Source organism: Hibiscus syriacus, unplaced genomic scaffold (assembly GCF_006381635.1).
Source record: "Hibiscus syriacus cultivar Baekdansim isolate YM2019G1 unplaced genomic scaffold, ASM638163v2 tig00112411_pilon, whole genome shotgun sequence".
Lineage (NCBI taxonomy): Eukaryota > Viridiplantae > Streptophyta > Magnoliopsida > Malvales > Malvaceae > Hibiscus > Hibiscus syriacus.
Window position 1 is genome coordinate 716,764 of NW_024063326.1, and position 14,425 is coordinate 731,188.

At 31.3% G+C, this 14,425-nt stretch overlaps 3 protein-coding genes across 7 annotated transcripts; all 3 read left to right on the forward strand.

Moving 5' to 3' along the window:
• The first annotated feature begins 6,564 nt into the window (after positions 1-6,564).
• Positions 6,565-11,343, forward strand: LOC120179409 (glycine-rich RNA-binding protein GRP1A-like). 3 transcript variants are annotated; one of them, XM_039185011.1, is made up of 5 exons: positions 6,565-6,753; positions 7,036-7,240; positions 7,313-7,424; positions 8,565-8,575; positions 11,332-11,343. In XM_039185011.1, the coding sequence occupies exons 1-3, from the start codon at positions 6,640-6,642 to the stop codon at positions 7,408-7,410; spliced, it is 417 nt and encodes a 138-aa protein (XP_039040942.1). In that variant the 5' UTR covers positions 6,565-6,639; the 3' UTR covers positions 7,411-7,424; positions 8,565-8,575; positions 11,332-11,343. The 3 variants fall into 3 exon arrangements, with proteins under 3 accessions (XP_039040942.1, XP_039040941.1, XP_039040940.1); XM_039185009.1 differs by having other exon boundaries at positions 6,566-6,753; positions 7,036-7,424; XM_039185010.1 differs by lacking the exons at positions 8,565-8,575; positions 11,332-11,343 and having other exon boundaries at positions 7,036-7,624.
• LOC120179410 (protein RADIALIS-like 1) lies at positions 9,736-14,106 on the forward strand. Of its 3 annotated transcripts, none has more exons than XM_039185014.1 (2): positions 9,736-10,024; positions 14,011-14,106. In XM_039185014.1, exon 1 carries the CDS (start codon positions 9,775-9,777, stop codon positions 10,015-10,017), a length of 243 nt encoding a protein of 80 aa, XP_039040945.1. In that variant the 5' UTR covers positions 9,736-9,774; the 3' UTR covers positions 10,018-10,024; positions 14,011-14,106. The 3 variants fall into 3 exon arrangements, with proteins under 3 accessions (XP_039040945.1, XP_039040943.1, XP_039040946.1); XM_039185012.1 differs by lacking the exon at positions 14,011-14,106 and adding an exon at positions 10,200-10,272; XM_039185015.1 differs by lacking the exon at positions 14,011-14,106 and adding an exon at positions 10,196-10,256.
• On the forward strand, positions 13,524-14,055 carry LOC120179411 (protein RADIALIS-like 1). Its single transcript, XM_039185016.1, has 2 exons — positions 13,524-13,829; positions 14,011-14,055. The coding sequence occupies exon 1, from the start codon at positions 13,580-13,582 to the stop codon at positions 13,820-13,822; it is 243 nt and encodes an 80-aa protein (XP_039040947.1). The 5' UTR covers positions 13,524-13,579; the 3' UTR covers positions 13,823-13,829; positions 14,011-14,055.
• Positions 14,107-14,425: the final 319 nt, after the last annotated feature.

Below are 14,425 nucleotides of genomic sequence, written 5' to 3' on the forward strand. Positions count from 1 at the left end.
CAAAATGGAGTATGAGAGATAAAATTAAACATGAAAAAAAGAGAAAAATAAATAAAAAGTTGCAGCAGTAAATGAAAAGGCACTAATCTTGGTTTAATTAATCAACAATTCTATAATGATGGGAGGAGGAGGCCGGTCAAATACTTAAGTGATGCACTTTTCACTCCGTCTCTTCCCCTCCTGTGGCTTATTTAGAGAAATAAGAAAAATAAGGATCTTCAAAATTAATTGATGCAATAAATTATTTTAAGTTAATAATCTTCTTAAATAAATTAAGGCGATTATATATTATTATATGTTGAATTTTTTTTATCTATTGATAATATATATATATATATTGCAAATGTTGTTATTCAAATTGGAATCTTTCAAAAAAAATCTTCTACTACTATTCAATGGGTTCAAATTGTAATTGTTTTTCCAGTAAATTCTAAATTTAATTTTAATTCTGTCTTGAACTCATGATCTATTTTAAAATAATCCATTTTTTAAATCAGTTTTGAGATTTTTATTCTCTTTTTTCAATTTCCTTTTTATTTCCTTAAAAAGGCATTTCCCTGTTAAAAAAGACTTAATTGAGGTAAAAAAAAAAAGGCATATTAACGTGCATGAAGCAGTTGGGTAAAATTCAGACCGGTGGCGCCGTGGTTATAATCTGAAAACAGAGACAGGTACCGTTTCCCAGTTTTTGTCTGAACTCCGGCTAGCCAGCTAAGAAAAGCTTTAGAAAGAGAAAAACAAAACTTACTGCACAGCCCTATAATTTACCTGCCTTTATTTCATTGTTTTGAGGGGTTTCTCATGTTTATTTTACTTTTTATATATTTAGTTAATGTTGTTTTGCTTTTTGGGTGACTGACACTGTTATTTATGGAAAGTTACAGTACGAGTGTACTGCTTGATCGGAGGGGTAGATATTAATAACTTAATCCTGATTTTAACATAATATAATTTTACTTGATTTTAATGAAAATATAATTTAGTCTAAAAGAATTAATAAAAAAATATCTAAATTATAATTTTTTTTTCATTTAGATGTATAAACTTTATTTTGATCAATATAAGTACATAACATTATAAATATTATCATTTTAATTGATTTGGTCATGATCATTAAAAATATCCTTATTTTGAGGGTAATGCCGTAATGGCGTTTTATGCATATTCAAACTCTTTCTTTGATTCCCTTGCACGTTTCAAATTTATAATATTTATAAGTGTTAGCATTGGATCTGAATTCAATTTTTTTGATCGACATGAGAGAGTGAATGTGATCAACTAATAATATTTTTTCCTAAAAACGAGCTTTTGAATAATTCTAAACATCAAGAGATAATAGGTATAGAACAGCGATTGATATCAGTAATTTAATAAGACATTCGGTCAAAATTATCACCAGTCCCCGTAATTTAGTTAAATTTGAGATTTAATCCCCACACTTACAAAAGTTAAAAGATAATATCTCTTATTTTGTCCATTTAAAAGTTCAGTACAATTACTAACACCGTCAACATCTATTAAAACTTGTTTTCTATTGTCATGATAATTTGATTGAATAATTGGTAATATGTGTCGAAGACATATTTTACCTATGTACGAGCAAAATCACCTTACGAATGCGATTCGTAAAAACTAAAAGACCAACGTGATAAGAGGAGTCGAATAAAATAACTAAATCAAGCTTCCTTTTTTGAATAAAACGATAAAGAGAACTTAATTTTCAACTCTTTTAAATGGGAAGATGATATCTTAAACTATGTCAAGATACAGGACTAATACCATAATTTGACCACACTTTCTTATCGAAAAGGTTTTGTCCAAACTTTTTTCTAATTTTCACAAGTAACATTGACATTCAGTTATATGTTAATTTATTTATATAAAAATATTAACTTTAAGGCCACAAAATCAAACTCAGTGCAGAAAATGTCAGCTTTTGAAACTCAGATTTGATAAATCCACTGTGCAACTTCGTGCCTACCTTTTCGATTCATTGAATCCTTAACAAGTTTTTTTTATTATCATTATTTAAAAGAAAAAACAATAGCATGGGATGTACACTATATATATATATATATGTCAATTTGTGGTTTGTTTAGGTAAATAATGTAAAAAAATAAAGAAATAAAACATTTTAGAGTGTAATAATATTAATGACTTTTTGATAAAACTATCTTGTGATAAAATAAATTAAAATTTTGAATATATAAATTAGTAACATCAGAAAATAACTTTAATTACTATTATTTATAATATTACGACTTTCTAAATAATTTTCCTATTTTTCTATTTCTTTCTTTTTGCACTGTTTGTCTAAATAAACTTCACCTTTTGTTATTAATAAAAAATAAAGTTCCTTCCTTGACTATGATTATAGAGTGTTGCTTTGTTGAGTACTTTGACTATTGAAAGCTATAAAATGGTCCCTCAATTATAGGGTGTTGCTTTGTTAAGTCATCCGACTGTTAAAAGTTATAAAATTGTCATTTGACTATTCATATGTTTTAAACTTGTCATTTTTCATTTAAAAAGTGGACAGTCATCTGAGATGGATATCAACTTATTGACTCAGATATGTTAAAATCTTATCATAAAATCATTCTAACTATTTTTTATGGATCGAATCTCCATTTACATTATGTCTTCGAGATAATGCTTAAAACATTATGATGGCGAGTTAGTGCTTGATAGCAACGATAATGCCAATATACATTATTAAAATATGATTTTATCATATGGCAATCAATAGATTAACGTTTTGCTCATACGGACATCAAATTTTTAACGAAAGAGGGCGACTTTAGAACATATAATAGCGGAGTGATTATTTTGTAACTTTTAATAGTCATGAAACTCAACAAAACAACATCCTATAATCTAAAGATAATTTTGTAACTTTTAATAGTTATAGTACTCAATAAATTAACACCTATAGTAGGAGGACTATTTGTATACTTTACCCAAAATAAAAATAAAAGACAATACTCAATTAACAAAATAAGAGGACAGGGAAATGGCTGCCTCTTATTCAGGTCCCCTGCTTAGTATCTTTGACCAAACTATAATAATGTTCCATCAATGTCGACCCCCAAAACAAATGTAACCTCAACCCGATGCATTTTTAAGACAATACCCGATTTCTCCCTTGCGGATTTAATTTTGCTTCATACTATAACTTTATTATATGTAGTGTTTTTTCTATTAACTATTAGAATTCGAAATTCATCAAGTGGCTTCAATGATAAAAAAAATATTTTTCTCTTTATAAGTTCTGAGTTCGAGTAACTACGTCTAGAGGGAGTGTATACATGGACGAAACTTCACAGGAGCCGAGAGAAGCCTGGGCCCTCACCAATTTTTTTAAAGTATTAATTAATATTGAAATATATATATATTTAAAAAAATAAATAAAGAAAATTTTACTCGACCCCCTCAATTAAAAAATATATTTATGAAAAATAAAAAAATATTTTAACCACCACCTTAATAAATTCTTAGTTCCACCCCTGTATGTGTACTTGCCAATTGATTCAGAAAGCTCATAAAATATATTATTTTATAATCATCTCATACATTAAACTTTATATATTTTGATGATACATATCACACAACAGATGCAACATGAGACGAGTATACAAGTATGTTAAACATGAACTTAACATTAAAGATTTAAGACAACAACACATGTATGTGAACGAGTATGCAAGTATGTTAAGCATAAACATAATACGATACATTTGATATAGGGTAGCTGCGCCGCCCTCACCTCAATGCTTCACCATGGTTGCTCAAGTTTTAGCAGCAGCAACATATCCTACGCTGAAATACTGCGGCCGTAGCTGCGTGTATTTTTATTGATTATCATTAAGTTATTGTCGACATCCATAAAAGTTTTAAGGAAAAAGTTGCTATCAATGGTCTCTTAGATATGTTTGAAAACTAAATAACCAAGGACTAAAAGACGGTAATAAATATAATTTTAAAAAGTATTTGCACATATAAACTAAAGAAAATGGACGTTTAAAATACATTTAATAAAGTTTTTGTAATTTAAAAAAATATTACGTTTGAACGACCTTAACAGTAAAAAAAATTATTTAAAAGATTCGAATTTAAACAATTGTGTCTGTAAGTATAATTATTATCAATAATTAAATAATATTACATTATAATTATATCTTACTATTCAAAAGAAATTAAAACCTTCTTAAATAATTTAAGATTTAATAATGATTAGAATTTGAAAATGACATGGATATTTAGAGACGTATTGGACGTTGACCGATTCCTCCCTGCTTTACTTGTCTATCTTAAAGACGTTAAACTAACAGCTTGATTCTAGTGAATCTATAATAATTCAAATGGTCAATATTTAACAAAAACAACTATAATAAGTTTGAAACAACAATAATCATTAAATCATAGTCGGCCCACGAACCGCCCACTATAGTTGCTGTCGGTCTATTGTGATGTTTTTATTTTTATTTTATTATTATGTTTCAATCTAATATGGACTTTTGCTTTCGAAAATTATTTCCCAAAATATGATCATTCTAATATTATTTACTGGAATAAGTTTTTCTGAGGTGAACGTGGATTGGATTTCTTTCATGCTGTTATTCACTTAATTTTTCGAGAAATAATGTTTTTAATATTTATGAGAAGTTAATTTGAATTCGATGTATATAGAGTATTAATTTTATATAATAAATTATCTGTCAAAAAATTATTAGGACGTGAAATATAATTATATAAAAATAAACATAAATTAAATACATAATTAATAAATATTTAAAAAATTAGTAATTCAAAAGGCAGTATATGTTACTAAACATACTTTTTAAAAAAAGTTATTACATTAATCGGACCAAACATAATTTAAAATGTGTGTGGATGGCAACGAGAACGTGTCCGCTAATGAACAATGGATATATTTAAGGGAGTACGAAGAAAGCAGAGTTGTTTCCTTTTATATTGCCATTCGGATTTATAAATTAGAAATTATGAGATATTATTGGAATTGGGTATCATTTGAATACAGCACACAACTTATGATCAATTGCCCATTGATGGCAGGGGAGAAACAAATCTCACTTGCTCGTTAAAAGATTTCAAATTTTGATTTTCTTTTTTTGATGGTTTTTATATGATTAATTCGGACAGACTTACATCTTAAATCTAACTTTAGTGAGTGAATCTCTCAACAGAGATTTTCTACATACACAAAGCATCGAATTCGAGATCTATTTATAACTTAAACCAATCCACAATAACCATTGACAATACACACTTTGCAAACACAGAGTAATATATATTAAGAATATTTTTTAACCATTGACAACACACACTTCACATACGCAACTGTTCAATATTGATTTTAACCATTGTGACCACTAAATAGGCTCCTACTTTAATAATTTTTAAAAATGGTAGATAGGGAGAGTTGGACACGATGGCGAACCTTTGCAGTTACTCTAAGTCAGGGAGTCTTGGAGTAAAAATAAACCCAGCGGAAACAATAATGTGTGTATGATTGATTAATAGGCCATAGCAATGGTGAGAAACAGAAAGGAGGGCTAAACTTAGGCCCAACCCAATTTAAATGAATAGCTTGCCCACAAGTCCAAATGTTTTTCATTTGTTTATTTATTTTTACAATACAACTAAAATATGTCTCTCTAAGAATTAATTAATTTTCCAATAAATATTGTAAAAACTACTCATATGTGTTTATTTTTCTATATATTTTATTGAATGTATTTTGAATATTGATTTTTACTTAGTCCTTTTTAGTATTTGTTGTGATTTAATGATAATATATGTTATATTTCTTGTTTTAATAAATCCGTATACATCACATAGATAGTGTTATTTGAATCTGGATTATCTCAGAAAAACATATCATTATTTGTCACTGTAATTACTCTGTGGATTATAAATTTTACTTAAAATATATATGCGAGATAAAACAAAGCAATTCATATTTATGTATTCAATTAATAACCAATTAGTATACTAAGATGAGGAAATGTTAGAGGTTTTAATGTCATGGATAAAATAAATTAAGTTAAAAAGTTCACTTTATAATCAATTTTTATAATATTTAATTTAATTAATTAATGAATATCGACAATTAAACAAAAAATATATTCATGTATTAATACAGAGATGAACAATTTCAACTTGATTTGAAATAATATTTAAATTAAATTATTTGAATGATTCAATTATTAATGTGTAACTTAATGTAAATAATTCAAATCAAATGGTGTATTTTATTTAAAGAGCCGTCCTAAAAACGCCACAACATTTGGTGACAAGTAGAGGCAATCAGCCTGTGAGAGATATTTTTGTACAGAAGGAGATATTTTTGAATGCAGCAACTCAGAAATCACGTGACTGTGGGCCTCATATCTGACTCGGTCACCACTTAACTAACCATAGTTTATTTTTATTACTTCCCCCAATCCTAGTTTTTAACCATGGTTAAACTAGCCGTAATTCGCGGCATCCAGATCCAGTTAACCCTAATTTCGACCCTCCCACTCTCCCTATAAAATAATGGTTTAGGCCTCAGGATTTTAATTCATATCTGCTTTTCACAAAATATCTGACCTTTCTCTTTGAATATTTTCTCTCATGGCCGCTGCTGATGTTGAGTTCCGGTGCTTTGTCGGAGGGCTCGCATGGGCCACCGATGACCGGGCCCTCGAAGAAGCCTTCAGTACCTTCGGTGAAATCGTCGATTCGAAGGTCCGTTTGTTGCTGAGATTGGACTCCAGATCTGACTCGATCCGACCCGATCTGGGCTTTCATGTCTTCGATCTGTGATCCTTGATCTGTTCTTTTGTTACTGCTACTTGTTACTTGTTACTAGATACTCTTCTTGTTACTCTTCTCTTTTATTTTTCTCATCGGTACGTTCTTTCTTCATCGCCTTGGGCCGAAGATCGATCGATTCTAACAAGTGCATTTTTTTCATTTCTATTTGTGATGTTGTCCATTTAATTGGTTATATGTTTGATTTTTTATTAGATCGTTAATGATCGTGAGACTGGAAGATCAAGAGGCTTTGGATTCGTTACTTTCCGTGATGAGAAATCAATGAAGGATGCTATCGAAGGAATGAACGGTCAAAATCTTGACGGAAGGAATATCACCGTCAATGAAGCCCAGTCCCGTAAAAGCGGAGGTGGTGGTGGTTTTGGAGGTGGAAACGGTGGATATAACCGTGGTGGCGGTGGATATGGTGGTCGCCAAGGAGGATATGGTGGAGGTGGACGCCGAGAAGGTGGATATGGAAACGGAGGAGGCGGATACGGTGGTGGACGCCGTGAAGGAGGATACGGTGACGGTGGTTCCCGTTACTCAAGAGGTGGTGGTGACTCGGAAAGCAACTGGAGGTCTTAAGTATTGGGGTTTAAGTTGGGCTTGGGCCTTGGAGTAGAAATGGAATAAGTAATGATTGTTAGTGTTATGGTTTGATGGTGTTTGTATGCTTCTTTGTTGAAGTTCTGGGTGGGTTGGTTTCTCTTTACCTGTTTTGACCGATGCATCTGCTTATCTGTCGTTTATCCCTTGAAACATTAGAATGGAATTAGTACAATTTCTTCTTTGCATTTCACTTCTGTGCTTATTAATCTCGCTGTCATATAAATAATATCCACTTGAAATCATTTGCAAAACCTAATTATCTTTTTAATTCCGCTCTCTTGTGTATGTGCAATATCGTTAAACCTTTGCCAAAGCATTCAAGGAATCAATGTCTGATACTATCAGCTAAGATCATAAGAACCTTTTGAGATCTCACTATCAATACTCCTCTTCAATCATGATTAAAACGAGAATTCTTTCCATTTTTTTCACTTCAATATTCTCTCATTATGCCTTCTTCATCTTTGTCAAAAAAATTTGGTGAAGTCGTATCCTCATTGACTATTGTTACTGCCTTTCTAAATTACGAAACATAAGTTGTCTGCAAAGATAAATTTATTTCCTTTAATAAATTCAAATTAATCTAATCTGATCATCTTTAGTTCTCTAACACACTAGAATATGTATTATTGTCAATGTTTATAGTGATTTTTTATTTGTTGACTATGTAAAACGATTTGGACATGAATTATTTCTTTTACATATTTTGGTAAAAATTAGACACAATATAACATTTCCTTTTTTGCATATTCTGCCCTATTAGCCTGTATACCTTTAGTTTCCCTCTAGACTTCCCCACCTAAGAGGTTCCCTTCAGTTTTCAAATGCAAAATTCAAGTCGTATTTATTTGTTCAAGTTATAGTTTTACTTCTATTAAAAAATATAATTTTACAATTTATACTAATTGAAAACTTCACATTTTTGGGTACCAAGGCCCCTGGCTGTTGCCTAGCGCCGTCCCTGCATGTCAACATGATTAATCAAGAGGGCATTTTTAAGGGAAAAAAAGCGATGTCAGAGTAAAAGTAAAGGATTAAACCAGAATTAATGGCACAAAAGAAATGATGTTTTGTTCTTTTGCGGCTGATGCAAATATGCAATATCTTAGTGGACTCTTTCCGAGTTTTAGTTATCCCTCGAGTATAAAGTTGCAGATTCCCGGGTCTGTTGTATTACTCTCTTTAACTCATAAAGAAGAGGCCATCAGAATCCTGCATTAATACTTGTTAAATTAATCAAAAACATAATATTATGCTCCAAATTCAAAAGAAGAGATTAGGTTGAATGATAATGATTCCATATATGCATGGGTAATTTTCAACCAATCATCACATGCAGAAGAACTATTAGCAATTTAGCATCCATGAATATTCCTGCAACTTGACAATCTTGATTAGTTTGTTCTATGGTATACCCTATTCTTATCTACAACAAATGGGTTAACGATATACGATTCTCTGGTTAGCGGTAAAATTACTGTATGTGTCCTTGTACTGTAGCAACCTAATTCTTTAGCCTATATGATACTAAATGGACTACTTGCAGAGGGGGTAGGACCCTAATAGGTTGGGGCGAACTCTAGCTCATCAACTTGCACAGCTTCAAAACTCATGGTGTGTTGTTATCCCACCGTCCTCTTGAATTCTGATGCTTTGTGGATTTGACTTGTTATTCCAAACCAGATATTTAAATCGATCCCCAGAATTGTTGTATCGTTTCCTGATTTTGAGTTTATATTCCGAGTGAAAGAGATTAGGTTGATTAATCAAAAACGATATTACTTTCACAGTCGTCATTTCATTTTATGATACGAACTACAAATAATGCTCAAGTTACCTGCAGTTTTCCAAAGGAAGAGTCCCCTTTTGCACCTTAGGCAACTGCCCCACCCGCTCCTCTCTCTCAGTCCATCCCTGAACACTTCCCTTAATCACTAGGACGCTTAATAGGTTTACCTTAGCAGATTACTTGATATAGTTATTTGGAGATATTTAACAAATGGTGGCTCGGGCCAACAAAAGATTCTTTGAAATTATAGCAATTTGGTTGAGCCTGCCTAAGATGGAAGTCAGTGAATGAATCTAGATCCTCTTCATTGGAGGTACAAAGATATGAACTGATTCTCTTGCATTTCTTATTCTTCCTCCAAAAATTTATGTGGTTCCAAAGGAGACAAATCACTAAAATTCTACAAATTCTCAATGCTAGATTTCTACGCCAACTGATATCATATACCCCACCACTGCCTATAAAAGAGCAGCCATTCCCAACTCATTTGCTCGTATCAGCCCTTAGGTTGCAGTGCTATTTCATCACTGATATACAAAAAGAGGGGGGAAATGGCATCGACCTCAATGTCCTCCCGTGGGTGTGGTTCATGGACAGCCAAGCAAAACAAAGACTTCGAAAGGGCTTTGGCTGTTTATGACAAGGACACCCCCGACCGTTGGTACAACGTTGCCAAGGCTGTCGGAGGCAAAACTGCCGACGAAGTTAAGAGGCACTACGAGCTGCTCGTGGCGGATGTCGAGTACATAGAGTCCGGTCAAGTTCCCTTCCCCTATAGGTCCTCTGCAAATTAGCCCCAAGGTAAATCTTCCTACAATGGACCTTACATTTGAAAGCCAGCACACCAATTAGAAATATCTCATTGTCTTAACACTATCCATAAAAGGTACATTTAAATAGCAACTTCCTGGGCTTTTTCTACCCTGTATATACTATATTGTTGTGTGACTAAACCTTTGTTTTGATATGTAGGAAGGATGTTGCATGTCAGCTACGATAAAGATGATCATCAGATAGTATTAATCTATAGAAGAATAGGCCATTAATGATTATCTTATAATTTTTGTTGTCTTCTTTTTTTCTATGATTGTACGAGGAAGATGCACATAATTGTGATCCTTGCTTCTCATCCTCCTTTTTGTTATGAAACTCTCTATTTGGAATAATTAAATAATTATAAAGTTTGATAAAAATAATAATAAAAAAATTTAAGGGTTATATATCCTTTTTTCATTTTCTACTAATAAAACAGCACGTCCAAATTTATTGTTTAATATATTTTTAAAAGTAAATAATATTTATATAATATATGTTATTATTTAATACATTATCGGTAGAGAAAAAATAATTTTACAAACAATATTTAAGAATTAGAAGTATAATTGAATGACATATTTGTCACTATTTTAACCATTCTGGTAGGGGGAAAAATCTATCACCAATCAGGGGTGTATTCAATTCAGTTCGATTTTTTAATAAAAGATGAATTGAACTGTGCTATGCACTTTTTTTAAATTAAAACTGAAACCGAAATCAAATGTCATAAAAACTGAAAATTTAGATTCGGTTTAATTCAGTTTGATTTTGAGATTTTTAACTTTTTACCATTTTCTCAACATCCAAAAAAAAGTAAACTTCAAACTTAAACCGAGTGCAATAACACTAATATAATTCACAAAAATAATATTGTTTATTAGTTTTAAGACTTGATTTATTTAAGTTTGTCTTGTACCAAATTCAAAATGAATTTAATTTAGATCATTACTTTTTTATTTTTTTAAATCCGGTTTTATTTGGAACAAACGAGTTTCATAAGAACAAATTGAAATTGAATCGAATTGTAAAATTATATATCTAAATTGAATTGAAAAAGAAAAACTCGATTAAGATAATTTATTAATAATAATTTATTATATTACAATTTATTCAAATAAAATATTGTATAAAAAAAATAATCCGTATTACATTATTTTTTTAGTATCATTATGACTATCTAATTTATTAGTTGATTGAATAATTTATATTATATTATATCCCTCACACTAGAAAGAAAGAAATAATAAAAGAAGAGAGGATTAAAATCTATTGAACGACCTCAATGGTAAAAGAAAATGCTGTTCTTCTTAAAGGATCTGAGTTCGAGCAGATGCGTCTATACGGTGTATGTACATTGTCAATGACTAAGAAATGTTATGAACAAATACCTTAACTAATATAATTAATTTCTTCAAGCAAGCATGTAAGTGAAATATAATAGAGTAAGTGTGTACTACTAATTTTTTTAATTCAATGTTTGAATTATTTTCGTGTACGAGTTACATGTTTCATGGATTGTGATGAGATAACAACATCTGGAGTCTTAATGAGTTTACCTGAATATAATAAATGACTCTTAAGTGGACATGTAAGAGTTGTTTTCGGTATTGGGTCAAAGTATAATATATTTTAGTGTTTTAAAAGTAAAAATATAAATTTTGTGTAACTATTTTTAATTTGATATTTTAGGGTTTATATTTTTTATTTTTTCTTTAAATTATACCTTTGTTTTTCTTTTGTTTTTAATTTTTAATAATTGTACGTTTATGACATACTTTTCTCTACCTCCATAACACGTCTAATAAATTAATAAATCTCCCATAACATGTTGTTCTTGGTTGTTGAATATTACATTAGTCTATGAAGAAAATCTATTTTGTGTCAAAGATCAGCATAAAGAACAAAGAGACAGTAACCGGCACTCTTGACTTTTATATGCACTTCAACGAGAAGGACACCACAAAGATCAGCATCAAGCACATTAGCATCATTTGGTCCACAATATCTTGAGTTTAGTCTCACTGAATCTTCCAATATTCCAATCAATGTACGAATATCCAATTATATATATAAATTATAATACAGATTTCATATAAATTCCAAATTTATGTATAATCATTTTACCGAACATTGATAAAGTTCATTAGTTGCATGAAAAGAGAGCAGATATCACCATCATACATGCACTTTGGCTGCAATCAACGTAATTACTAATTTATATTCAATTTGCATGGGGATCGTGTCCTGATATACCACACATCTTTGGTCAAATTGTATAAACCCTCCTTACATTTTTTTTTATGGAATTAGTCCCTCTAATCCAATTAAAACAGCTAACAACAATAACTACTTTTTTTTCAAAAAAAAAACTCTGCAACACAAAAAGAATTCCAGGGACAAAGCTGGAAATTCTTTTTGTAGTGAAAAGATAAATTAGATATAATTTATCATTATATTAAAACTTTACAAATTTGGAAGGATTGAATCATAAAGTTATCATAAAGATTGTAATAGAATTAAAGAAATGATATTTTGTTCTTTTGCGGCTGATGCAGAAATGCAATACTGTAGTGGATTCTTTCTGAGTTTTAATTATCCCTTCAGTATAAAGTTGCAGATTCCTGGTTCTGTGGTTGTGGAGGCCATCAGAATCCTGCATTAGAATTTAGAAGTTGCTAAATTAATTCAAAGGAAGAGATTAGATTGAAGGATAATGATTCCACATATGCATGGGTAATTTTCAAACAATCATCACATGAATATGAGCTCCTGCAACTTGATTAGTTTGTTCCATGGCTACGTATTCTTATATACAACCTCATTCTTTTGCAGCAGTCTATGGACTACTTGCAGAGGGGGTAGGACACTATAGGTTGGGGCGAACTCTAACTCATCAACTTGCACACCTTAAAAATTCTGATGCTTTGGGGATTAGACTAGTTATTCCAAACCAGATATTTAACTCTCTCTCACCAGAATTTGTGTCATTTCCTGATTTTGATTTATATTCTAAGTGAAAGATATTAGAGTTAGACCCTTCAATTTACGATACAAACTACACATAATGCTCAACTTATCTGCAGTTATACACAGGAAGAGATGGGGAGTAATACACCCTTTTTTGCACCTTAGGAGATTTTTTTTGGGGTGATATTTAACAAACGGTGGCTTGGACCAATGAAAAATTCTTTGGAATTATAGCAATTTGGTTGAGCCTGCCTAAGATGGAAGTCGGTGAATGAATCTGGATCCTCATCATTGGAGGTACAAACATATGAACTTATTCTCTTGCATTTCATTTTCTTCTTCCTCGTGGTCCTCCAACGATTTCTGTGGTTCCAAAGGAGACAAATCACTTAAATTCTACAAATCCTTTTTGCTAGATTTCTATGCCAACTGATATTATATACCCCTCCACTGCCTATAAAAGAGCAGCCATTCCCAACTCATTTGTTCATATCATCCATTAGGTTGCAGTCCTATTAGCTACCCTTCTCTGCAGCCTATTTCATCACTGATATACAAAAAGAGGGGGGAGAAATGGCATCGACCTCAATGTCCTCCCGTGGGTGTGGTTCATGGACAGCCAAGCAAAACAAAGACTTCGAAAGGGCTTTGGCTGTTTATGACAAGGACACCCCCGACCGATGGTACAACATTGCCAAGGCTGTCGGAGGAAAAACTGCCGATGAAGTTAAGAGGCACTACGAGCTTCTTGTGGCCGATGTCAAGTACATAGAGTCCGGCCAAGTTCCCTTCCGCTATAGAGCCTCTGCAAATTAGCCCCAAGGTAAGTCTTCCTACAATGGACCTTAGGCTCAACTACATATATAAACTTCATTTCCTACTATTAATTTTAACCTTTAATTTTCTTAATCCGGTGGTCCTAAAAAGATGTAAACATTAGGTCTAATTGGATTATATCTGATATATATATTGTTGCGTGACAAAACCTGTGTTTTGATATGCAGAATGTTGCATGTCAGCTGCAATAAAGAAGATCATCGGGTAGTAGCTACTATTAATTTATAGAAGAATCAGTCATTAATGATTATCTTCTAAGTTTTGTTGTTTTCTTATATTCTATGATCGTACGAGGAAGACGCGCATAATTGTGATCCTCGTTTACCCACCTTCTCGTTTTATTGTGGAACTCTCTCTAATTGTCATATATATATATATATGAGAAGTTATTATATAAATTGAAAAATTAAATAATTATATAGTTCGATAAAAAAAATAACCGAAGAATTTTAAGGGTTAATTTCTTCAACTGAAAATACGATAAGAACTAATTCTTTCTCATTCCGAATCTATTCGATAAGGACATTTAATGGATAATACAAATGATTGGATGCCCTAAAAAGGCATCATAGACCGTCTTCA

Coding starts and splice junctions, on each gene's coding strand:
- LOC120179411 (XM_039185016.1), top strand. CDS start 13,580: ATGGCATCGACCTCAATGTCCTCCCGTGGGTGTGGTTCATGGACAGCC.
- LOC120179410 (XM_039185014.1), top strand. CDS start 9,775: ATGGCATCGACCTCAATGTCCTCCCGTGGGTGTGGTTCATGGACAGCC.
- LOC120179409 (XM_039185010.1), top strand. CDS start 6,640: ATGGCCGCTGCTGATGTTGAGTTCCGGTGCTTTGTCGGAGGGCTCGCA. Junction 6,754..7,035: donor GTGAAATCGTCGATTCGAAG/GTCCGTTTGTTG, acceptor ATTTTTTATTAG/ATCGTTAATGATCGTGAGAC.